This window comes from Neopsephotus bourkii, unplaced genomic scaffold (genome assembly GCF_033783945.1).
Source record: "Neopsephotus bourkii isolate Nb327-2 ecotype Australia unplaced genomic scaffold, CSIRO-AGI_Nbou_v1 NB_107, whole genome shotgun sequence".
Taxonomy (NCBI): domain Eukaryota; kingdom Metazoa; phylum Chordata; class Aves; order Psittaciformes; family Psittacidae; genus Neopsephotus; species Neopsephotus bourkii.
The window spans coordinates 12,379,740-12,403,545 of NW_026900624.1; the positions used below are offsets into that span (position 1 = coordinate 12,379,740).

General features: G+C 47.2%; 1 protein-coding gene across 2 annotated transcripts; it reads right to left on the bottom strand.

The window, feature by feature from the left end:
- Nucleotides 1-3,503: 3,503 nt before the first annotated feature.
- On the bottom strand, nt 3,504-9,335 carry LOC133214137 (homeobox protein NANOG-like). 2 transcript variants are annotated; one of them, XM_061356861.1, is made up of 6 exons: nt 9,312-9,335; nt 9,180-9,224; nt 8,009-8,095; nt 7,345-7,613; nt 5,970-6,059; nt 3,504-5,514 (listed from the first exon to the last, which is right to left on the bottom strand). In XM_061356861.1, exons 3-6 carry the CDS (start codon nt 8,088-8,090, stop codon nt 5,098-5,100), a joined length of 858 nt encoding a protein of 285 aa, XP_061212845.1. In that variant the 5' UTR covers nt 8,091-8,095; nt 9,180-9,224; nt 9,312-9,335; the 3' UTR covers nt 3,504-5,097. The 2 variants fall into 2 exon arrangements, with proteins under 2 accessions (XP_061212845.1, XP_061212835.1); XM_061356851.1 differs by having other exon boundaries at nt 8,009-8,204.
- Between the last annotated feature and the right edge of the window lie 14,471 nt (nt 9,336-23,806).

Below are 23,806 nucleotides of genomic sequence, written 5' to 3' on the forward strand. Positions count from 1 at the left end.
TACAATGAAGTAGCTGTCATGATTAAAAAAATGGGCATAAAATGAAAGCAATTAATGTCTGTGATTGGAGTATTAAGAGGCATGGTCTTCTATTGGCAAAGCTGGTTTATGACCCTGTGCCTCACAGCTGTTTTTTCCCAGCCCCACTCTCTCACAACCCTGTGGCTGTTCAGCTGCACTGCTTCTAGAGCTGTACTGTAAACTGCATGGTCAGCACGATTTAGGGAAAGATAAGGAGATCATATCATTCTGGAGATCCATTTTAAAGCACAGTCCTTCCTGTCACCTTGTCCTACATCCAGAAAGTGTGTAAGCCTGGGGAAGACACTTTTTTGCAACCACTGCATCATCAGAGAGGTGGGGATCGGTTAAGTTAACTTAACTGAAAAGGTGCTAGTTAACACATGAAAGTGGAAGCAGGAATCATCAGGGCTCTCACATGAATAGGAGAGGAGTTTTTTCAGCAACTTTGGAGCCAACAGTGCTGCTACTAACCTGGATGTCATCTGAAACCTTTCCATGCCACCCCATCAAAGGCTGCTGTAGGTAAAAAAGTTGAGCTTGTGACTTCTCCTCGCTAATAATTGTCTGGAAAAGGAGTCCCATGCCATGCCCTGTTGTTTCAGGGATGCTTTAGGACAGGCAGGATCCTGCTGTGAAGTCTCTGTGATTGGCTTGCAGGAGGATGCTGTCTTATGAGCAACAGTTGTGATAACCTTACTATTGCCAACAAACACCACCAAGTCTTGCAGTTTCCTCTAGAGACCCCTAACATTTTTCAGAGGCCATCATTCAAAACTAGAGCTTACTGCCATAGGCTGATCAGGAGACTGAAAGCCTGAAGCAATTCCAGCAGGCAAGTAAGCCATTTCCAGGAAGGTAGTTCATTGATGTCGGCTGTATCAGGAGCTGCATTCCCAATGCCCTGTGTAAAAAGAGCAGGAATGCAGTTCCTGTTACAGCAGTCCTTCAGCCACAGCCAGCCAGACGTGAAACACCGGGTGGGGACTTACTTTCTCTTCTGGTCTTTCCCTAGTATCTAAGCAGTGACTTGGAGGGATCTTGGGGCTCACCCAAGTAATTTATTGTTGTAATTTGTGTTGTAATATGTAAAGGATTTAGTGATTCAGACACTGCCCATCTGCTAGAGACACACGCTGTGTGTGAGCAGATGGACCTCCATTAAACATGAGAAATTAATTTTAGCCTGATTGTAAAATAGATTCACAGATACGACCTGAGGATGCTCTTCAAAACTCTGGACACCATGAAGATAACATGTCTTCACTGGAAAGGAAAACCTTGGGTTTTTTTTGTTTTTGGTCTAAGACCAGAGCTATGGTTTTGGGTCCTTCATGCTTCTTGCCTTCTCAGTATCAGACAAGGTGCCGTTGGCCTCTGATGATGGGCCAAGCAAGAGGTGCATGGCAATGCTTTACTGAAAATTTCCAAACCCCTGCTAGTTCAGCATCTGAGTCACGCAGTGTAATTAGATAACTAGATACAACATTTACACATGCCTGTAGGGAAAAATCTATTAAAGCAAACATCATGGCTCTTATCTGCACTGGAAAGACAGCTGGGGCTGTGAGCTCTTGCTCATGGGTCACTCAGAAGAAATCTGTAGCTTGTATATAACATTGCTGCAGGCCATGAGCAGCTTCATGAGAGCTAGGAATGAGGTTGCTTGCACCGCTCTACTTGCTTGGTATTTTGCCTATGGGACAGCAAAAGCTGGAACCCAGTAAACTAGGGAATAAACTCTGGTCTACATAGTCCATATTAGATCTTATTTCTTCTGTTTGGGTGTGATTCTCTGCACCACTGGAGCTACATCTGCAGTGTTGACAAATTGGAGTGTCGACACTACAGAGATACCATGAAAGTGCAGGGTATTTCCACAGGCTACAATACATATAAAGAGCTCCATATGAGCTTACAGCTTGATCCTAAAGAAGATTTGCTGGCAAGGCAAATTGTGTTTGCAGCATGCAGGAATCACTGTTACACAGCTCAATCACAAGAAGCAGCAGTCCTCACAGAGATGTAATGTAACCCAGCAGAAAGGGCTTTTTGCTCACATGCACTTACTTCCTCAGAGTAACTGAAACAAAGCCTTTTGGAAATATGAGTCTGGTGGGATTAGTTGCATCTCCACCAGTTTTGGTGGTAGTAGTTGTGCAATTACTTGTGCAGCTGTTCCACATAGTAATGTGGCTCAAGACACGTCAAGGTAACAGACCTTCAGTACTGTAGAAAGGCAGAGTCCTGCTTAATTCCACAATGTCTAGGAACTCTTGCTGAGCTATTAGCAGGCCTTTCAGCCTGCCTGCCAAAACTCCAACAGCAGCCACTCTGCATGTTCCCTTCAGCTACGTGTGCTTGACAAATCTGCATGCAACCCAGGCTGAACATAGCACACCCAGGAAGGAACATTTCATTTCTGCAGGATGCTCCCATGGTATATGCAGCAACACAAACCACAGCCCCAGGGCTATTGTTGCTATTTTAGCAATGATACCTGCCCAGAGTGGTGGAGATGGGCATCTAGCTCATGGGCTATAGGAGTGTTAGAGGTATATGGTTCAGCTTTGGTTTTTCAGTGTAACTGTTGAAATTAACACTACTACTAGATCATTACCCAGAATTCATCCTAACTCACACTGGGACATGTATCTCAGGTCAGGATGAGAAAGGATCTCTGCTCTGCAATACAGGAAATCCTGTGAACCTGACATCTCCCTCTGTTACAGGCCAGATTTACCTTTTTCTGCTGTTGAAGGTTAGCAGCCCACACATGGACAACTCAGCCTTTCTTCTGCAACTACAGGCTCAAACCTCCACTCCCTCTACTTCCTGCACATACTCCACCTCACATTTGGAAGCAGAGCATTACAGTATTGCAAAAGAAAAGCAGGCTTTGGCACCCACAGGACCAGGTTTTCTTCAGCAAAGGACATGTGGCTGTTAGAGCCTTATCAGTCAACTGACAGTTTAAATTGTACTTAGTAGGAGTACTTACTGAACTGCCAATTTCAACCACGTAGAGAGCTTTGGTGGTATACTATAGCTGGAGGTAGGATTCAGTAACTTACATAGAAACTTCTGCTGTCACTTGAGGTCAGTACAAGAACCCCAAGAGCCCTGCAGCCTCAATGAGGCAGGATTCCAGACTGCTGACCGCAATCTTCTGGAGCATCAGCAGGCAGCCACAAAACTCAGAGGCACTTTTTTGTGCTCCTACCCTCATACTTCCATAGTTATCTTTCACTGAAAGCAGTCTGGAAGCCTACTGCTGGAGCACCTCCTTCCATTAGGCAACACACCTGCATGTTGGCTGATGGAATTCTGTGACCTGACCCTTCTGAACAGTTGCTTGATTGTAGTTCTTTGAGAAACACAGTCCTGTTGCTTTTTAATTCCTTTCCTCAGAACTCCTGGTCTAACCTGTGCAGAACAACCATTCTCCTAGCAGGCTGTTCCAATGCAAGCTGGCCACACAGTTCCATCATTAAAATAAAGTAATTTATTTTCAACTCAAACAAGTTTGTACAAACATCAACAGGAAACAACGTAATAAAAGACAACATGCACATAACATAAAACATGCTTGAGATCACTGCAACAGAATACACTCTAAAACAATTCTGAAACAACAGTTATTCTTTGCAGTGAGAGTTTAACTATAACATGCAACCTTTGTGCGCAAACATTTGACACCAGGGTTGCAGTAATAATTGTGCACTAATCACAAAACCCTGAAGTCTATAATGGAAATACTTACACTTTAACCATCCTGTTTACTATTATTTATTTTGTGTTCCTGGGCAGTGACAGAACAGATGCCGAAACTCTACATCTTGTAAAAAAAGGCAGTTTTTCATAGTATGGAGCTGCCTCATGGTTTCTCCATACTGAAAAGGATGGTTCAGTTACTTTTAACAACAAACCTGGAAGTTTTAATTGGCATCTTCTTCATTTTGTCTAACTAAGTTTCTCTAAACTTCTCACCTCCCCCAGAGCTTGGGTCCTTGTGTCAGATGAGGCAGCCAGTGCCCTCTTCAGCAGGACAATACAGAAGAGATCCAATAAGTCCTGGGGAAGGGACAAAAATCCTACTAGCTTATACTCTTAAACCTGGGATAAGACAACAGAGTCCTTTACCTAGCTGCCTGCCTCTACACGCAGAGAAATCTGCACTGTAGTGGTGCTCTGTTTATGAAGTGCTCGGGGACTATCATGTACAGGTAAGTAGACTGTTCTCACCATGAATTTGCAGGCTGGGACAAACCAACAGTCTCGGCAGAGACATGTAGGAAGGAAATATCTAAACTAGGTGGGGACAGTCACAGAGACAGGCATCCTGAATGTCCTGGCAGGCACAAGTGAGTTAGCAGCTTTGGAAACCAAAAGTTTTGATGTGAGGTATGGGCAATACTCTACCTCACTTCCTCCCTCTCCTCTGAACTGCTTCACGTACACAGGAGGGCAGCAGGCAAGGCACAGGCAGATGCTGACCCCAGCCCCCACAGGAGCTGCTGGAAGCAACTGGATCAAATAATCTGAAATCAGATGATCTCATGTAGGATTTTGATGAGGGAGGAACGGATGCATAGAAAGAACTTATTAGCAATTACCTGACTGAGGTAGCAACAGAAACAGGCAAGACAGCAGAGCTTGTGGGCTACAACAGGGTGTTTCTAGCAAAAATATGCTTAAGTACAGGGTTTTCTTTAGCAAAGCTCAGCTGAAAGACACTAAGGGCAAGGGTCAGAGGTTGCCTGATGAAGATGCAGCAGAGGAAGGTGAGATCAGACAGCAAACAGTCCTACCATCTCTGCTGCTCCTGGCTGTGGTATTGCACATTCTCCTCCATGAAGGAAGTTTCATCTATCTACATACAAAACACCCTTGCCAAGGGCTGGCTATGAACAAGAGCCTTTAAACAGAAAGCTAACCCAAGGCAGTAGGGTGCTGAGTCCCATCAATGGTTAAAACAGGAGGAGAGGAGGGGCAAGAGAAAGGAATAGAAATTGGATCCCTGAGTCAAGACCCTAGAACCCCCACAGAAAACAGAGTTAATAAAAGTACTTAATTCTAAGATTCATAATCACTCTGGGTCCCCAGGGGATGCCAAGGGGCCTGGTACTGATGCTGTGCAGGAGAGCTCAAGAACGGTGCGATATTGTCAGGGGTGCTCTGGAAGCTGTAGGTGTCTTCTGGCTCCAGGCTGACATAATCCACATCCGCAGGATAGCTGGGATAGAAGTTGATCTGCTGGCTTAAGAAACCCATGGCTTGCTGGGTACTGCAGCTTGTTCCAGCTTTTCCAAAGAACCCCTCATCCTCCACAGCCATGAACGAGTACAGACTCTGCCCATTCCTGTAAACCTGGCCACTGCTGTAGGCTTGGTGCATGTTGGTCACAGCCTGAATGTTTCTGCTGGCACTGACAGGAAAGCCCTGGTGAAATGTGGGGCTTATATCCAGGTAGGCAGCCTGATGAAACCCATTCTAGGAGAGACAGAGAAGGCTGGTCAGTAATGCAGAGCGCCACACCAAATGTGCTCAGTCTTTTCAATAGGTCCAACTTTCTCCCCGGCTCCCTCCCCCAAGCCATACAATAGTGTGTTTTCCATACTCGCTGTCCTCACTACAGACTAATAGCAGAAATTACAAGACCTTAGGTTAGTAATCTCCAAGTCAACATGTCTGGGAGTACCATGACAGCGAGAAAAACAGCAGGGCCTTGCTGGCCATCTTTGGCTATTTTGTTTTCCATCTTATTTCAGCTGAGAGACAGGTGGACTGGAAACAAAGCTCTTTCAGTGCCAGGTCAGGGTTCAAATACATACCACTGTAAGCCCTTTTACAAGCAAGATGACTGGCTTGGGCAAGTCCTGTGCACTGTTCAAGTTAGCACTTCTCCCCACAGAGTGGGGAAGCATGTGAAGGGGGAATGCTCTTACCTGTGGTGGATACATCCCTTTTTCCACCCACTGGCTCTCCTTCTGGCAGCGTTTAAATTTCATCCGTTGATTCTGAAACCATGTTTTCACCTGGAAGTGATGGGGAAAGGACATGGGTCATTAGAAACTCATTCTCAGGGATTACTACACATGCTAAAGATGTTTTACCTTCTACCAAATCCAGTTTCTGCTTGGTTTCTGATATTGTACATAATTTTAGCAGCCAACAGTATGCAGCAGGTAGACACATAATCACAGAGCTGGGACTTGAAAACACACTCCTACTCCTCAGATCACTGCGGGATCTTCCATCACATCAAAACCCTTACCTAAAGACAGGTCAAGACACCTGCAGAAACACAGCTTGTTACTGCAGCAGCATCTCACTGCTGAGCCAAGACCTATGCCGACTCAGGAGCAAGTGATTCCTTCAGTGAGACACAGTAGCTGGTAGAGCAAGGGCCCTCTATATAGGGAGGGTCCAGATGCCCCTGTGACTAAGAAAGGCAACTTGCACAGTAGTACAACTTTCTGACTTTTCATGATTGGAGACACTCTTGTGAGACCCCACTTGGAACACTATGGGCACTTCTGGTGTGCTCAACATAAGAAGAACATGCAGCTGTTGAAAGAAGACCAGAGGAGGCCACAAAGGTGATCAGGGGACTGGAGCACCTCCCATATGAAGATAGGCTGAAAAAGCTGGGGCTGTTCAGCCTGGAGAAGAGAAGGCTGCGTGGAGACCTCATAGCAGCCTTCCAGTATCTGAAAGGGGCCTATAGGGATGCTGGGGAGGGACTCTCCATCAGGGACAATAGCAATGGGACAAGGGGCAATGAGTTAAAACTATAACAGTTCAGGGCTCAGGTTAGATACAAGGAAGAAATTCTTTTCTGTGAGGGTGGTGAGGCACTGGGCACAGGTTGCCCAAAGAAGTGATAAATGCTCCATCCCTGGCAGTGTTCAAGGCCAGGTTGAAGAGAGCCTTGGGCAACACAGTCTGGTGTGAGGTGTCCCTGCCCATGGCAGGGGGGTTGGAATGAGATAATGTTAAAGTCCTTTCCACCCCTCACTGTTCTATGAAGACATGCCCATAGAGAAACCCACATACAAAGCAAGGCTACACAGAGTCATTTTCAAATGCCTGCACAGAGTGTGTGGACAGTGCTAGAACCAAGCATAAGTGGATGACTAAGTCCTAAGTTTTCACACTCTCCCCTGTCCCACATAAGCAATGTGTATAAACAAGACCATGAAAGAAACTCATGTCTGGAGTCTAAGAAAGGAGGGAAAAAAGGCACAACCCCCACTCCCCTGCTTGCAAGATAACTTCACACTCGGGAAGTGACTCAGCAGCTCAGAGGAAGATGTTCACCTGCTTGTAGGTGAGCTCCAGGACAGCAGCCAGCTCCCGGATCTGCTGGGGGCTGAGGTACATTTGGGTCTGGAACCGCTGGTGCAGGATTTGCAGCTGCCCCTGGGAGAAGGCTGTGCGGCTCTTGCCCTTCTTCACCCCACCCTCATCTTCCCCATTGACCTTCTGTGAACAGGGATAGGGAGATGATCGCTCTGTAGTGGGACTGGTTGCAGAGTCGGGAGTGTACTGGATGAGTGTCCCAGAGCTGGAGGAAGCTGGAGAGACATCTGAGGAGGAGAGAGAACCGAAGTGAGCACGGTCAGGCAAAGACTCAACGACTTCGAAGTCCCGCTTCTCGGGTGAATTTAAGATTGAGAGTGCCCTGGGGGCCTGCTGGGGCTCCACAGACTCAGCAGCACGGTAAGGTGGGCACTGGCACCAGCGCAGCAGCGGCACCGAGACCCCGCTGTGCTCGCACCTCTGGTCCCCTCTGGACGCAGGGGCTGCTGGCAGCTGCGCCCGGCCTCCGCCGCCGCTTCCAGCGGGGCGTCCAGTGGATCGGAGCCCCTCGCAGCCCCCTCGGGTCACCGGCGTCGCCCCCCATCCCCCCGAGGCAGAAGGGGCACAACCAACCCGCACCCGAGGGAAGCCGATGTCTCCCGGGACCAGCCGGGCCGCGTACCTGGGTGGCTCGGAGTCTTCTCAGCCGCGGGGAAGGCGGTGGCGCCGGCCGCCGGGGCCGCCTCGGGCGGCACGCTGTCCATGCTGCCTGCGGAGAGCCAGTAGCAGTCCCCATACCTGGACGAGTCCGGGTAGGGCAGGTAGGGCGGCACGGCCAGGTGGGCGCTCATGGCCGGACCGGAGCGAGACAGGACGCCCTGCCCGAGCAGGGGGCGAGCTGGCAGTGCAGCCTGCAGGAAGGTACCCCATTAGGTAGGCAAGGGTGGGGGGATGCTTTATGTCCTCGCCATCCTGGCGTTGGGATTGTCAGGGCCATTGTCATGTTAAAAGTCGGTTGATTGGAGGGGTGGGGCTTTGGGGGTGCTCAGGGGGTGGGGGAGGGCTTGGACACCAAGGCCCCGCTTCCCAACTTGGCTTCTAAGTTCGGCGGTGGGGGTCAGGCCGCAGCTGCCAGCGCACCCCTCCCTACGGGGGGTGGGAGGAAGAGCTTTGCTTCTCCCTCGGGGCCAAAAGGCCTGAGCAGCACAGCAAGGTGAGCTAGCCAGGGCCTGGCAGACACCCCCACCCCCCCATTTAACACTCTTTCACCCACCTCCGCCTCCTCACCTATCTCCACCCAAAGGCAAAGAATGGAGGAGAACCCGGAGCCTGCCCCGGGGCATACAGAGGGTCTGCGTGTCCGCATTGCAGATCGCGACCACCACTGCAAACAGATAAACTCTCCACCTCCCAGCAAGACTGGGGGCAGGGGGGCCTCTGCTACAGAGCTATGTCTGTACTGCGGGAAAGAGGGCACAAAGGAAGATGAAGCGTCTTTCCAGCGGCCAGCCCAAGGCTGAGACAGGCAGACCTGTTTTGCAGGGGCACAGAGAATTAGCACTTCACCTTTTCCAAGCTTCTTTCATCATCTATTTACCTTTTTTTCCTTTTTTTGTTTTCCTTACTTTGAACGGAGTGGTAATTTAAAAAAAATACATCATTTTTGCTATGCACTAGGAAGAGGTGGGAATCACCCAGTCAGATTCCAAACGAAACAAGAGCAGTGCAGCTATAAAAAGAGCCTTATAGATAGTAAGCATTTGAAGCCAGGGCCTACAGGCTGCTGCAGGAAGATAAACACTTTCTCCCGTTCCCAGCTATTACCACTTCCTTTAAGGAAATGAAAAACTTACTGGGAGGATTTCAGAGCCCGGGAGTTACAAAACCTGAAAAACCACCTGCAAGACATACAAACGAGGGTACACGACACATCAAGCCAATTCCCCACCTCCCCCAGTGCAAGGGAACAGAACACAGCCACCTACCCGTATACAAAGGCAGGAAAGTAGCTACTAAGCTGCTTGCGACGACAGAGAGGGGCTTCCCTTGGTTACTATATATCGCCTCAGTCTCGATGAGGAACGAGCCCCAGCTGGTGCCCTGAGCCCGCCGCAAGGTAACCCTGCGGCGCTGCTGGCCTGGAGGGGTCCTTGCCGGGCCCAGTTTTCATCACCTCCTAATTAGCGGCCGTTTCGTTTATCAGGATCCGTACAGGATCGAGGCAGAGACGATTAGGGACCCTGGGGAAAGGGCTTATAATTGGGCGAGAGGGGTGAAACGCAGAGCTTGGAACCAGAGCCAGCTTCTTGCCCCTAACCAAGGGGTACCCGCTGCGGCGGGCAGCCCCGCTGCCCCCACAACCCGGGGCTGCGGGTCTCTGGCAGTGCACCTGGGATTCCCCTTCGAACGCGAAGTCAAGGGTGCTGCCCCTCGTGGGGACACGCGTGCTCCCCGCGGGGGGTTCTCCGAGTTCACGTAACCCAGCCCATTGCAAACACGGAGACAAACGCAGGGTTGCAGGGTCGGGTGGGGGAGTGTATCCGCAAACCAAAGCCCTCGCTGTTTGGTGGTCTCTGAGCAGTGACAGCCTCAGGAGCGCCCCGTGCCTGTCTCTACCTGGCGGGGTGATTTTCTGGACAGATACCGCACCGTCGGTAGCTGCCCTCTCCAGCAGGCACTGGCCCGCCACCCGCTCGCAGCAGCGGGATTCCGTTTTGACAGCAGGAGCAGCACCGCCTCCGCCAGCGCATCCTCCTCCCTCGGGGAGCTGTGCGCGCGTTTGGAAACGCAGCAGGGCTACCTGCTCGTAGCTTGTAGTTTTCATTACAAGATTAATAGATCAGTTCTCATATGTAGTAGATCACTTCTCATATATGGATCAGTTTTCATGTACAGGGCAGATTACCACCCTGAGACAGATGTGCTTTGTAGTGTGCACGGAACTGATTTAATTTCCCCCTCCTTTTTCTTTATGTTTTTTTTTCCCCCTCTTTGTTCATATTTTGATTTTCTCATCCCGCTTGTCTTTCATTCACTTTGTTTTTATGCTTTAACTACCAAATATCTTCTTTTCCATATATCCCTTTCCATCAGTGATAATTTGCTTCCTCTCTGCAGCCATACCTTTTTTTTTTTTAGTGTCCTTATGGGGGAAACAAGACTTCTGTGAGTGTGTAAAACCATACCATTAAAGTCAGAATTTATTTTGGAAAAGAAACCCAGTTATTTTCCCCGGAATAAGTGATACACATCCAAACATCTTGGGAACGTAAATTCAGAAGTCATCCAGGCAGAAAGGATGCTATGGCAAGCACAGTGTGAGAGATTCCCCAGATGCTAGGGCTGGGACATCGGCTCTGTGGCACTATTGTCCTGAAAAGGGGATGTACTGCCATGAGCGTCTAGAACTGATGTGCTTTTGAAAAACACCTGTTGGGGATGACTCATAGAGAAGATGTAAGCATCCACTTCAGATCTAGTCTAGTCCTGTTCTTCTCAACAGGGCCAAATAGCAGCTACAGTTTGGGCTTTTTTTTTGGAACAAGTTTGTGTCCCCCACTCCCTTCATGCTGTAGCCACTCCCCTGTTTTGCATATCTCAGTTCATTTTGTGCCTAATACTGTAGAGCATTACCCATGTGAGTAGGCATAATTTGGCTCATTAAGTATATGGAAGTGAATGTAGCCACTCACTGGGCTGAAATATGCTGCAACAAGCCTTTTCCATAGCCCTTCAGCAGCGAAGCTGGAAGCTCAGGTCTAAAAGGAGTCTTGGCCTCTTGGCCTAAGCACAGGTGATACAGGACTGTGGCTAGAAGATGTTTTGATTCAGGAAGTTCCGCCTACAAGGGATTCCTCATTAATGCCAGTAGGGGGGCTGGAGCTCATCTTTATGCTGAAGTGGTGCAAACACACTGGTTTTCGTAGACTGGAGCTGGGGAAGCAGCAGCTGGCTGACACTTTAAATCCAGCTCTGGAGCTCATACCACTGGGTCAGACATGCTATGTGCTGTTTCCTCAAGGCATTGCTAAGCTCAGCGTTAATCATAGAGCCATAGAACCATAAAATCAACTTCGTTGGAAAAGACCTTTAAGATCATCAAGTCCAACTGTTAGCCCAGCACTGCCAAGGTCACCACCAAACCATATCACTGAGGGCCTCACCTACAGGGTTTGTGAACACTTAATGTCGTAGCAGCAGAGGCTGTCTCAAGGTTTATGTAGATTAGGTGCTTTTCTGTCCTGCAGTAGCTAGCTGAAGCGTGGGTTATCTGTGTTTTGTGAATGCTGTGAAGCTTCACTGGGTGTTGCTGTGTCATTCTGCTCATGATCAAGGGGTTTAGCAAGGTGGCAGAGTGCAGGCTTGGTATTAATGCATCAGTAACCATGGCCTGATCCACACTGCCCCGCAGATGTTTTCCTCTGTCTGGCATGTGTGTGGTTGAGGAAGGCAGGTAGAAATCCCTCTCTTATATTCTGTTGAGCTTGCGGGTCCTTTCTGCCAAGCAGGTACTTTTGATTTTATTTATTTCTATTTTATTTGAACACTCCTCATGTTATGTGTCTGAAAACACCCCTGCCCTGCAGCCCTCAGTACTTGCCCAGCACTTGGCTCCACGTAGCCTGCCCCCTGTAGAGGGGTCGTAGCTCACAGTCTGGACCATGTTTGTGGAAGGAAGGGGTTCAAGAAAGAATAACAAAAATTAGACCCTCATTCATATTAAAATACGGTTTTCCTTTTTCTCCTCTCTTTAGGGGAGCAGGTCGAGAAAGAGACAAGGTTTCTTCCTCCCATTAACAACCCAGTCTCACAATCACCTGAGAATTACTGGATGATGTGGCCCTTTGTTAGCGGTGGAAAATCAGACTGGAACAGGAGACATGGCACAAACCCAAGGTACTCCCTGAAAAGCCAGGAAAGCCTGTCAAAAAGCACGTGAAATTACTAGCCAACCCAAATTTCACCTGCTTTTTGACAGGCTTGTCTGGCTAGTAAGCCAACCCAAATTTCTCAGGTTTGATGGGTCTGCTCTTTCTTTCCCAACCCTTTATCTGTGCCTGCTGTACACATGACGCTGAAGTTCTGTGGTTGTAAGCACTCATCTCTAGAAGCATTAGCTACCAGTGCTCACCAGCTGGAATATGGGATAGTCTGGGTAAGAGTTGCAAGCAGCACAGCTTGGAGCCAGGGTTGTGTAAAGTCCTGGGGAGCAAGGAGACATTGTGTGTAACAGGCAAAAACTTTCCAAGCATCCTCTCTGCTAGAATTCTCTCTTCCCTGTAGTCATAGTGTGGTTGTTCTTACAGGCTTGGTTAGATGTCCTCTTACTGAAAGCAAATCACATAGATGTAGCTGTGTTCAAACGTTTTCTGCTCTTTCCGCCACCAGAGGGGAATAGCAAGCCCTGTGTTTCAAAGGTCATAGTAGCCTCAAAACAGAAGCCACTTCCCCCGCTCTCCTCCAAAAGGATGCTCTGATCAGGCTGTTTGTATTTTGTTCCCCAAATACACTTGTGAACTTTGGAATGAAACAAAAGCTCTTTTTTTCCTGAGGCTTGCCCATTCTGATGGGGACAGTTTCCTACAACTCACCCAGGGGGAAAGTCTGCAAAATCTGTTGCTGCCAGAGCCTTCAGTTAGAGTGGGGCACTGAAGTGGCAACGAGGTTTCATGTGTGTTGAAGGCTTTCTCGAGTTCACTGTGTATTGTGGCACCTGCTTTCTTTCACATCTCTCATCTGAGTCTGCTCGCATGTGTTTCACCATTGTTAATGAATATCAGAACAGAACTAATGAGGATTATGTGCTGAGTGGATAACTGTAATTACACTTGTGCAGGTCTTAAGTGGGCAGCCAGCCAGTCCGCAAGTGCTGCTAACACATCACACCAACCAAGCTCTTCCAAGTTAACATATACTTTTCAGGCCGGTCACAGGTATTGGATCTTTGTCATCTGGATTTTTAAGCCCCAGAAAATCCCTATAAGAGCAGATCACCTGTGAGGCAACTGTCTAATTACAGAGAAGAATGGGATTAGGGAAAAGGATGCTAATGTTTCAAATCTGCCAGGGGTTGAGAGAGGGATCCCCACACTGCCTGGCCCTTACCCCACCTGTAAACCCTCTCCTTTTCTCCAAGACTGGCTCCTTCACATGCATTCATGAGCCATTAGCAAGTGTTAGAGAGAGAGGCTCCCTGGCTGGCACCTGCTTTACATCTGAATGGTAGAGCCGGTGAAGTCCAGGGCTGTGGAATGGGATCTGCAAGTGGATGTTGTCTGGGGCTGACGGAAGAAAAAGATTCACCTGCTTTTGTCTGACAATATTTAAATGGCCTTCTTCGCTGAGATGGAAAGAGAAAATAGTGAGAGGCTTTAGCTTTTATAACTGGGTGTCGTTTTTCTAGGAGCTGAATCCAGTGAAGGGTGGAAGCTGGGGAGGGGAATATAGCATTGTCATCAGCTGATGATGCTAAAAATTATCTGTACTTCATCTCCTTCAGATTGTCTATGGAGAACCAGCTCACATTAGGTTGTGAAAACACATCTTTTGGGGCGTCAAAGAAAAATAAAACCATCAAAGAGATTGTATTACTGACTGTGTCTCTTCTCAGGGGTGCAAGGTCAGGAAAAGCCGCAGAATCATACAGTGAAAGAACTAAAGGCCCCCAAATTCTGCTGTGACAAAATAAAAGTGCTTCCCCAGCACAGCCTAGTCATGAAGGAGGAGGAGCAGCCATGACTGCCTGTGTTGGGAACAGCATCTTGCTAAAAGTTCCCTTTCTCACCCCAGTTGTGCCCTCCATGCAAACTCTGGGGCTAAGACAGACCTGAGAACACCTTCTCATAACTCCACTCATGACTAAGTTGCTTTATGGTAGTTGTAAACAGCCTAATAATAGTGTCAAAGATGCAAAGTAACCTTGCACAGTGTTGCCTGACTTTGGTGCAAAGATGCAGATGTTTGCTTGTGATCCTCTGACATGGTAACACCTCAGCTGTCTCTCTTCACTTACTGCACCCACCAGACTTCCCCACAGCTGCAGCAGCGATGGTCAAACCAGAGGTAGTTCATCTCTTCTCAGCCACTGCAGTTCACAGGCAGCACGTTGACACAAACCGCTGAAGATTTCAGTTTCTGTCAGATCCACCTGCTCTGCAGAGCCATGTGCTGGCCCCAGCTGGAGGCCTGGTCTCTGATCTATTCACCAGCTGCACTTGGAGTGGGGGCAAGGCGGCAGTGCTGCCAAGCAGCCAGAGCCGGCTGTGGAGCACCACGTTTCCCAGCACAGCTCAGTGATGAACACCAGTGCCTCTTGCACGCCTTTGCTGGGATTTGGTCTCCAGAGAATTGTTGTACACTGGCTGTGGGATTCAGCGTCTGTCCCCTGCATGTGTTGTTCCTGTACTGACATTCCAGCAGCTTGAGAGAGCTGCTTGAAGCACCTGAAGCTGCCCCTCGCAGCACTGACTGATGCAGTCATAGAAATGCCCAGGGCTGCTGGCAGCCTGCTTAGCAGCAGTCTGCTGGAGCACCAAGAAACAGGAGGAAAAGCAAATGTTCAGAATCAGGTGGTTCTATGTAACATCCTCTTCTGAGCTTTAACACCTTCCCTATGGTGAAATACATGAACATCTACTTTCAAGCTCCTGAAGTTAAAGCCAAAAGAGAGGGAATTAGCCCAGCGGGCTGGATGCTGATTTCTGGTCTATCTGTGTAACTGGGAGAATTGCTCTTGAGGGAGGGATTCAGGTCTGAAGCTGCACATTGACTTGGGCAGCAATGAGGTCTGCAATTTTTCTGTGCATGTAACAGCATACCTGAGTGCATAATCTGATCCTTTATTTAAATGTGGCAATACGTGCATTCCTGGACAACAAAATAAAGATAGACACAATGATAAAAAGGTGGGCTGCATTGAGTAGAGGGGAGGAAAGACAAAAGGAAAACAGAAAACCTGTCTATTTTGTCTAGGTTCCTAGACTGCCTTCATCATTATGATGTCTGAACATTTTCCGGTGGAGTCTTCAGTGCCCTGACTCAGATCTGCCACATGCGGTTCTTTGTCTCTTTCTCATCCTCTCTGCAGGGAGAGAACTGCATGTGGTGTGGAGGATTTCCCCTTGAGTTAGCAGGCCTGGTCTGGGGCTTGTTCTTACCATGCTCACAGCTGTTTGTATTTGAGGTATATGTTGGAGAAGTGCACCTTCTTCTTGGAAAGTGGAGTGGTGAGATCGGAGTATGCTGTGGCACAGCCTTACTATGATTCCTGAGACAACTACCTCCTGCTTAGACTAGGTTTTCACACTTCCCTGCACCAGTAAAATGGAACTTCTGACAACAGTTGATACCAGCTGTTGATTTCAGAGCCTTAAAGGAATCTCTGTGTGCCGGTCTGAGGTTGTTGGGCACATCGAGGAAACTGTGATCTGGGCATTTGGTAAGTAGGGGCAGCCTCAGTTGGAAAACACAGGTCAGACACAAAGAAAAGCAGGTTGACAGGCATGGGGGAAACACTCTCCAGTCCTGTCCTTGTGCTGTAGCCAGCTGACTTTGGAGGCTGCCAACGCTGCCTGCTAACTGATGTTGGAAGGGGAGGAGAGTTTCTCTTTGTACAAGCTGTCAGAAGAAGGTTAACTGGCCAGCTGATCTGACCCGGTATTTTAGGAAGTGGTGTACAGTAAATGTTCAGGCTAACTGAGGGATCTCTACCACCCCCCTCTGCTTGGTCCACCACAAACCTGTGCTCACCAGCAGTCAGATGCAGGCAGCTTTCCATATCAGGGAAAGACCTTACCTTAACATAGGGACCAATGTCCTCGGGTACATCTCCAAGACAGCACTTAACTTTGTGGTTGGTTATGGACAGTGATGGAGGCTGGATAGTTTGAAGCTAAGAAGCTGCAAAACCCAGCTGAGATGCTGGTTAGATACCCTAGCAGTGACTGGAAGTAATGGCCTCAAGATGCCCCAGGATAGGTTCAGATTGGGTATTAGGAGCAATTTCTTCACTGAGAGGGTGCTCAGGCATTGGAACAGGCTGCCCAGGGCAGTGGCAGAGTCACCGACCCTGAAAGCGTTCACAAACCCTCAGTGATATGGTTTAGTGGTGGCCTTGGCAGTCCTGGGATAAAGTTGGGGTAAGTTGGACTTAGTGATCTTTTCCAACCTGGATGATTTCTGTGATTCTGTTCTATGAATGAGTGGTGTCCAAACTGCAAGGTACTCCGTATAATTACCCTGGGTAGCTATGTGGCAAAATGATCTACCCGTGGCCTGGCTTGGCATGACTTAAATTATCAGGTATGGGAAAGGATTGAAAATAACATCAGCTCCTCACTACAGCTGACAAAAGGGAGATACAGCCCTAATGAATCCTTTCCCACAGGTCACTGCCCGCCTCCTGTCCCCACTCCCCCCTCAGCAGCATACATAGCAGCGGGTAACTGCTGTTGTGCTTTTTTGTTTGCTTGTTTTCCCCACATGCTGAGGGGAAACTGAGGCAGGAGGCTTTGTGGTGGCTCAGCAGTCCTAGCAGGTCTGGAGCAAGCATCAGGTGATTCACGTGTCTTTGACAAGTTATACTTAGCTGAGAAGAGGTGAAGGTATGGCCTCAGGATGGCGCACTGGCAGTACCTCCTGCTCAGACTGCCGTTCGTGTTTAGGGTATGCAGGGGGTGACACTGCCGCTTTCTGTGCCCCAGCAATAGGCCCTGCACAGAGTGGGGCAGGAGACTGTTTGGGTTCATTACGTACCTACTAAGATAGATTCTTCCACAGACTTTTGCTGGGTTGCTAGGATGGATGCTCCCCGCCAGGAGGGCAGCGTGGAAGCCGGCTACTCCCTATCCCAAAGCATGCCGCAGGGAGCCGTGGCTCTTGCCCTGTGTGCTCCTGCCTTGTGCTGCTGCCCAGGGAGAGGGGCATCCTGTCCTTGCCTGGGTTGGGGCACTGCTGCACCTGAATCCCTTCAAACCTCTAAGGGAGCACCATTTCAGGAGGAGCACGATTCACATTAGTCCACATATAACTGCATCGACCTGAGTAAGCAGCTCCTCAGCAGCTTTTGCTTTATGCAATCAGCTCCATCTCAAAGCTGAAAAGAAGGCGGCGTAACCCTGTCTACAGATGAACCCCGCGGCTTGGAGCACACCCAGACTTGGTGACTGTGGCCCTGATGTGAGGGAGAGCTGGACCTGGGCCACAGGGATAAGGAACAGGTGGAGAAGGTCCCCGAGGCCCAGGGGTGGAGCAGCCACAGCTTCTCTGAGCAGCCTGTGCCAGCGCCTCAGCACCCTCACCGTGAAGAGCTTCTTCTTAATACCTAATCTAAACCTACCCTCTTGAGCTTAAACCCATTACTCCTTGTCCTCTCACTACATGCCCTTATACAAAGTCTTTCTATAGCTTTCTGGTAGGCACTTTCGTGACACAGGTTTCTGTGGGAAATTTCTTTTCTCCCCCCCCCTTTGGAAGGAGATTAGTTGGGTGGCTGCTCCTGGGTAACACTCAGGTTCATACCCTTTCTTAAACTTGTCTCTATGGCATCCCAACTTCATGCTACAGGATGCCAGTGTTTCAGAGGACAATACTGATATGCGGATAGACTCCACAACTTGTTGAAGTTGTAAAGTAGGTATGCTTTTATTCAGCTGCGGCGCACGGGGGATTACTCCTCCAAAAGCATGCGTGCCTCAGTGTCATTTTCCATCTACTTTTATTCTCTAAAGTTGTACATATGCATTGAGTTACTTAATACGCCTATACATATTCATAGTCTGTCCCCGCTTCTTATTATAATGAGCGAAAAGGTCCTTTGCGCATGCGCAGTGTCTCCTGGTGGTCGTTGGGCAAGGGTCTTAAGATGAAGTAAATGAGTCTTCGTCAACTTAGACTTTCCACCTTTAATCGTTGCGCATGCTCTCTAGGAGTCTGGTCAATGTCCAGGCAGCAAAGCTGATTTTTACTGGAACTAAGTAACTGTTTTTTCCTTATCAGTAGTCTATGTTCTGGTACTGCATGGTAAGCGCGATAGGTGTTTGCTGAGTGGCATAACTGTGAAGCAAGCAATGTAACTTAAGCAATTATTTTCATTATAGCCCCTTGTACACCCCCCCTTATGGTTTACCTACTCCCCTGTACAATAATCTATATCAATACCATATGTGGGTGAGAAGCCAATGAGACTGTGAGGGAATGGATGGAGGGATGCTGTTTGCGTCTGAACTACAGAAACAACTGTACTACAGAATAAAACCCCATCTAATCCATCGGATGCTTTTCAGGAAATGGAACTGCTGATTTCCGCCCAGCCTCCTTCAAGCTTGGCTGAAGTCAGTCAGGAAAGGTATTTCTTGGAAAACCGAATTTCAGGAGCTTGTGATACCTTGTTTCATATCACATGACAGCATTCCATTTTGGTTAGCTTGCATGACTGGCTATTTTTGGCCAAAATCTATCTGTTCCTTTGCAGAGATGCTCTCCAAGCTTTTTACTACCTCTTGCAGAACTGAGTAAATTAGAATTAAACATTAAAAACTCTACGGAGGACAACTGTTCACCCTGTCCTTCCTAATAACTGAACTGTACTGGTGGTAACTGGCAGCAGAACAATACCAAGACAGACAGAGATAGTCCTGCTGCACCCCTATGAACAACTGGTGCTGTAGTAAGTGGAGCTATCCTGCTTCAAACCACCTGCAAAGATGTGATGCAAGCCCAATAAACCAACTTTGACTGCTGTTTTGGGATTTGGACTTGAGCCCGTTTCACAGCGTACCCTGCTGCTTTTCCTTTAGGCGTCGCTATAAAATCACACTATAGACACTGTCTGTTGCTTCAAGCCAAGAGAAAATTGTCCTGGCTCATGTTGTATCTTTCTAAATGACTCTGGACAAACTGGGGTCAGAGAAAAGAAAATGAAGTTTTCCTTATTCCCTATCACACAGTAGATTTAACCTAAATTGTGAAGTTTTCCCCTGCTGTGTTTTTCTGGCCAATTTCTGGAAGGCCAGATGGCTCTGTCACTGTGCTAGGAGAAGCCTAGTTGAGCCTGAAGTAACCTGCCCTCCTGAACCACAGAGTTCTTTCTGCTGCACGCAGTATGGCATTGCTCACCTTAAAGGCAGAGCTGGTCCCCTCCTGTGTCTATGAGGAGTCACTCTGCTGTCATTGCGCCCTGCTCCTCCGGGCTTCTAGTCTCAGGAACATCTGCAGTGTTTCTGCAGTGCTCCCTCCACACACATCTGGTCTTTGTTAGATTAGGCTTGGTGTCCTGCGAAAGTATATGTAATGTGTCCAGACCTGAGCAGGCAGTGCTTTGCCTCAGCTAATGAAACCAGCCAGACTTTGCGTGGAGACGGCTAAGCTCTGCAGGCACAGTGCGGTTGATCTGCAAGCAGAGCAAGAGCTCCCGTGTGGCTGGTAATTGTAGCTGCTCCTTGGTGTCACTCCAGGATTGTAAGTCTTGCTAGTTTTCCCTTGTCTGTGTTTTCAGAAGGGGCTTTGCAAAGCTGCTAAGCTGCACTTTGTTCTGCTAGTGTAGCAGTTAGGTGAACAGTAGTAACTCTGCTGGACTTGGGAGTTACTATCTTTCCTAAATGTCTCCACAGGAAACTAGTGTAACAAAATTCAAAAGAAACTTAAAGAAGGGGGATGTGATTTTGTTTCATAATTCTCAAAACAAATGGATTTTGCCCCCTTGCACTCTTACCCATATACTCACCAGCACCAAGATGTGTGCATCTCAGGAGGTTGTGCAAGAAAGATGGTGCAGGGATCTCAATAAGAAATGCCTGTCAACAAATGCCTTAATAAATCAATCATTTTAAAAAGGCAGAGTAAGAACCGTATAGGGAGTGAGTAAATCTAACATCCCTTTAGATAGGCATCACATATTTGTGTAGCATTAGACAGACCCCAGATGTATTTCCCTATGGCACACTGTGCAGATCCTGTCTGTGAAGGGAATCTGTTTTCTTAGAGGAACACAATCTTGTTCCTAAAGGATATTAAAACTTCCTGCTGCACTTGCAGGTAACAGCAGCGCTAGGCCAGTGGTGCAGTCACTGGTATTGAGTGGTACAGGCAGGAGCTGCCTGCATTCTCCTCTGTTCCAACCTACTAGCTAAGTTCCTCCTGTGGCAAAGGGTTTGTGCACCATGACACATGCAGCACAGCACCACACAGACCTGTGTGTCTAAATTGCAGGTTAAATTGGTAGCATTGGGCTTCTCAGTCCCTAAGCACAAGGGCCAAGAGAGCGGACGTGACCACCAGCTCCTCAAATGACATGTCTTCTGCAAGGTTCCCAATACATGGTCCCTTCTCTTCCTCCATAGGGGGAACTCTTGACCATCTGGGTTTGGAAGGGAAGGTGGGTCAGCTTTGTTAATATCTTGTGAGTGAAGCCTCTCCTCAGAGGTATTTATGAACACCTGAGTCCTTGACCAAGCTCTGACATCACGGGAAGATCTTGTGATGCATGAAGCCAAACCGCTGTGCTTTCGGCAGTGCTGAGCTTCGGGTGCTTTGGAGAAAAGGCCTGCGTGCCACACACCACAGCTGCACCGCCGGGAGGAGTTCCCTGCACAGAAGAGTAGATCTCGGTTTTGCCAACAAAGCATTATCGTCCTTTTCAAACTCACAAGCAGGCTCCAAAGACACTGTCCAACTGTTTTTAACGGGAATCAGGTATCAGCCCTCACCCCCCAGCCCAAGGGTGACGGAAGAGCGCTGCTGAGGGCATGCCTGTAGTAGCAAACGCAGCCAAACTGTTTTTTTCCCTTTCCTCTTACAGCACCCGACGCCAGCAGAGCCTGTGGGTGTGCTCTGCCGTCAGCCGTGCGCCGAGCCCAGCCTGCAGGGACAGAAAGGACAGCACCAAAGGGGGCTCACGGGGAGAGGAAAAGCCATGTACAGAGAAAGGCTGAGAGGGTAAGAACAAAACAGCTGACAGAAAACCCTACTCCAGCTGCAGCTCTGCGTTGTTGTTGCTCCGACTCAAGGGGACCCCTTGCTTTGTCACCCCAGGGGTGTGCTTTCTGTCTGTGCAACGTCTCTGCCTTTCTTGGGGAAGGGAGAGGGCGATACTAGTGCCAGTGTACCCGAGTGGGAGCCCAGGTGTAACTGCAGTGGGCAAGGGGCCACAGCGAAGTCTGAGTCTGTTGGGGAAGTTCCTGCAGCATAAAACTGTCACTGGAGCCATAAACCAGCAGGCACAAAAGGCAATAGATAAAAGTGAGGGAAAGGTGAGGGTAGGTTGTGGAAGGGCTAAGGCAGGAGCTGGCTCACCCCAATGCTGGGCAGCAAGAGAATCCAAAATTGCGTCTTCCCTGCTCGACTCTTTTGTGGTCTTGAAATGGTTATTGTGCTAGAGAACAAACAGGAAGTATCAGAACAGACATTTTCTGTCCAACAGACGGGAAAGAAAAAGCTTTAAGGCAAAGTTTACTTAAAGAAGTGCATCAGCTGTACAAAGTGTTAGCAAAGGGGGAAAAACACAGATTAAAGTTTTGATACATTTATGCTTGTGTATTTTCATGTAGTACCATTATTACTATTATTATCTTGCAGTAAGCAGAATTTTATATAGCTTCTATTAAAAAGTACTAGAGGAAGGAAGGAAAATATTTCAGTACCTGTAATGGCGCAGTTTATTACACAAAGTTTTAATAAGAGAGATATTAGTTTTAGGAGGTGTTTTCATAAAGTTAGCACATTTTAAAATAAACTCATTGCATTCCTGTTCCCATTATGGATGATGGAACAACAAGAAAAGCATAAATAACGCATTTTAAGAGATATTTGTAATCAGTCTATACATTTGCAAGGCTGTATATTAGTGGGAAGGAAAATAAAACCTAGGAGACGGTTATGCTTGCTGTCATGCCTCTGTTATTTTCTCCCTTAACTCTTCTTAAACATTTTTGGGTGCAATTCACCTTTAACACTCACAGTCCTTATAGCTGGTGCGTTTCTCTCCAGCTCGTAAGTTCTGAAAGGGCTGCAAGTTCACCTTCATGAGATTGATAAACCAAAATTGGAAAGAAAACTAAAAAGGTTTTAGGACTTTTTATTACTATTTGTTAACTCTGAATTTTGTCTCATATTTTGTAACAAAGAACCAGATATTGTGTGCTGGGTTTTTTGGAGTTAAGCTCCGTGTATATATGTGAACTACACATAACAGTGCTGAACAGCAAGGGCTGATTGTGATCACAATAAAAAATAAAAAAAAATAAAATGATTGCATGGCTTTGGGCAATCTGTCTGTAACCTCATAACTTATTTTTTAAGTATCTTCTTACTTTGGTTTGGGGACAAAAGGGAATAGGTGCTGGGATTCTGTACATATTCTGTAGTGTGGGAATGTTTTGTGCTCTTTTTAAAGTTTATTATCTGCCTTTCTGTTAGAGCTGTTTAAATTGCCATTATTTAAAAAAATAGCAAGTATTATCTGTAGCAGATATTTATAAAAATGCAGACTTCTCTTTATATTGCATTAGCTTGATTACACAATAAATTGCACTTGGCTTAACACATTTTTAAGGTAGCTATATCTTGAAGGTTAGTGTATTACAAGATGGTTCTAAAGAAGTAGTTTTATGTCCTTGAAAATATGCACAGGACACCCACTGCAATAGTTTATCCAAAATGCAATGTTTTATAGTCAAGACACAAGCAAGAGAATGCTTAAGACCATGTTAAGACCTGAAAATTTTAACTTGTCTGTGTGCTATAATCAGATGGAAACTGCTATAGATGTCTTTGAACAAATCAGATCTCTGGAATCTGTTGTAATACTGCTTTCCAAAAGCTTAAAGATGTCTTCTGTAAGAATTAGATGAACTGATTGGGCTTGAGTATCAGGAGTTCAATGTATTTTCTTTGGTGTACTTCAACCAGTCACTATGTTTCTTGTATACACACACACAAACAAACACAATTATATACATTTCATATACTTATGTCATATATATGTATGTTCCCTAATCATCAAGTTTTGAAGAAATTTAAGCTAATAGACACTAACTTTCAAATAACATAATAGAAATAAAAAAATACATCTATTTCAGCACCACAGAAAAAAAAAATATAGTTAAGCCTGTGCTTCATTTCTCTCTCTCTGTCCCCAAAACACAAAAGGAATGGAGTGTAATAATAATAATAAAAATATTTCTGAATGAAACATTTGGTGACATTCACATTTGCTACATTTACATAAATTCAGTAAAAAAAATCTGATAAATAAATCTTCATACATTGTGTCTGTGGTTTATACACCACAGAGTTTACATTGTGAAAATAAACAGAGATAGTCAGTGGTTTATAAGCTGGTTTATGTACATATGCATTTTAATGTGTAGGAGGCTGGGATGTGGAAGGGTAAGAAGACAAAGCCTCTGAGTGGTTCAGCAAAAGGGATGTTTTTTTACATAGGTGTTGAATCCTGTAGCTAAAAAATACGTAACAGTTGCTTGAT

Coding starts and splice junctions, on each gene's coding strand:
- LOC133214137 (XM_061356851.1), bottom strand. CDS start 8,177: ATGAGCGCCCACCTGGCCGTGCCGCCCTACCTGCCCTACCCGGACTCG. Junction 7,614..8,008: donor GAAGACTCCGAGCCACCCAG/GTACGCGGCCCG, acceptor TCTCCTCCTCAG/ATGTCTCTCCAGCTTCCTCC. Junction 6,060..7,344: donor TGGAGCTCACCTACAAGCAG/GTGAACATCTTC, acceptor CATCACTTCCAG/GTGAAAACATGGTTTCAGAA.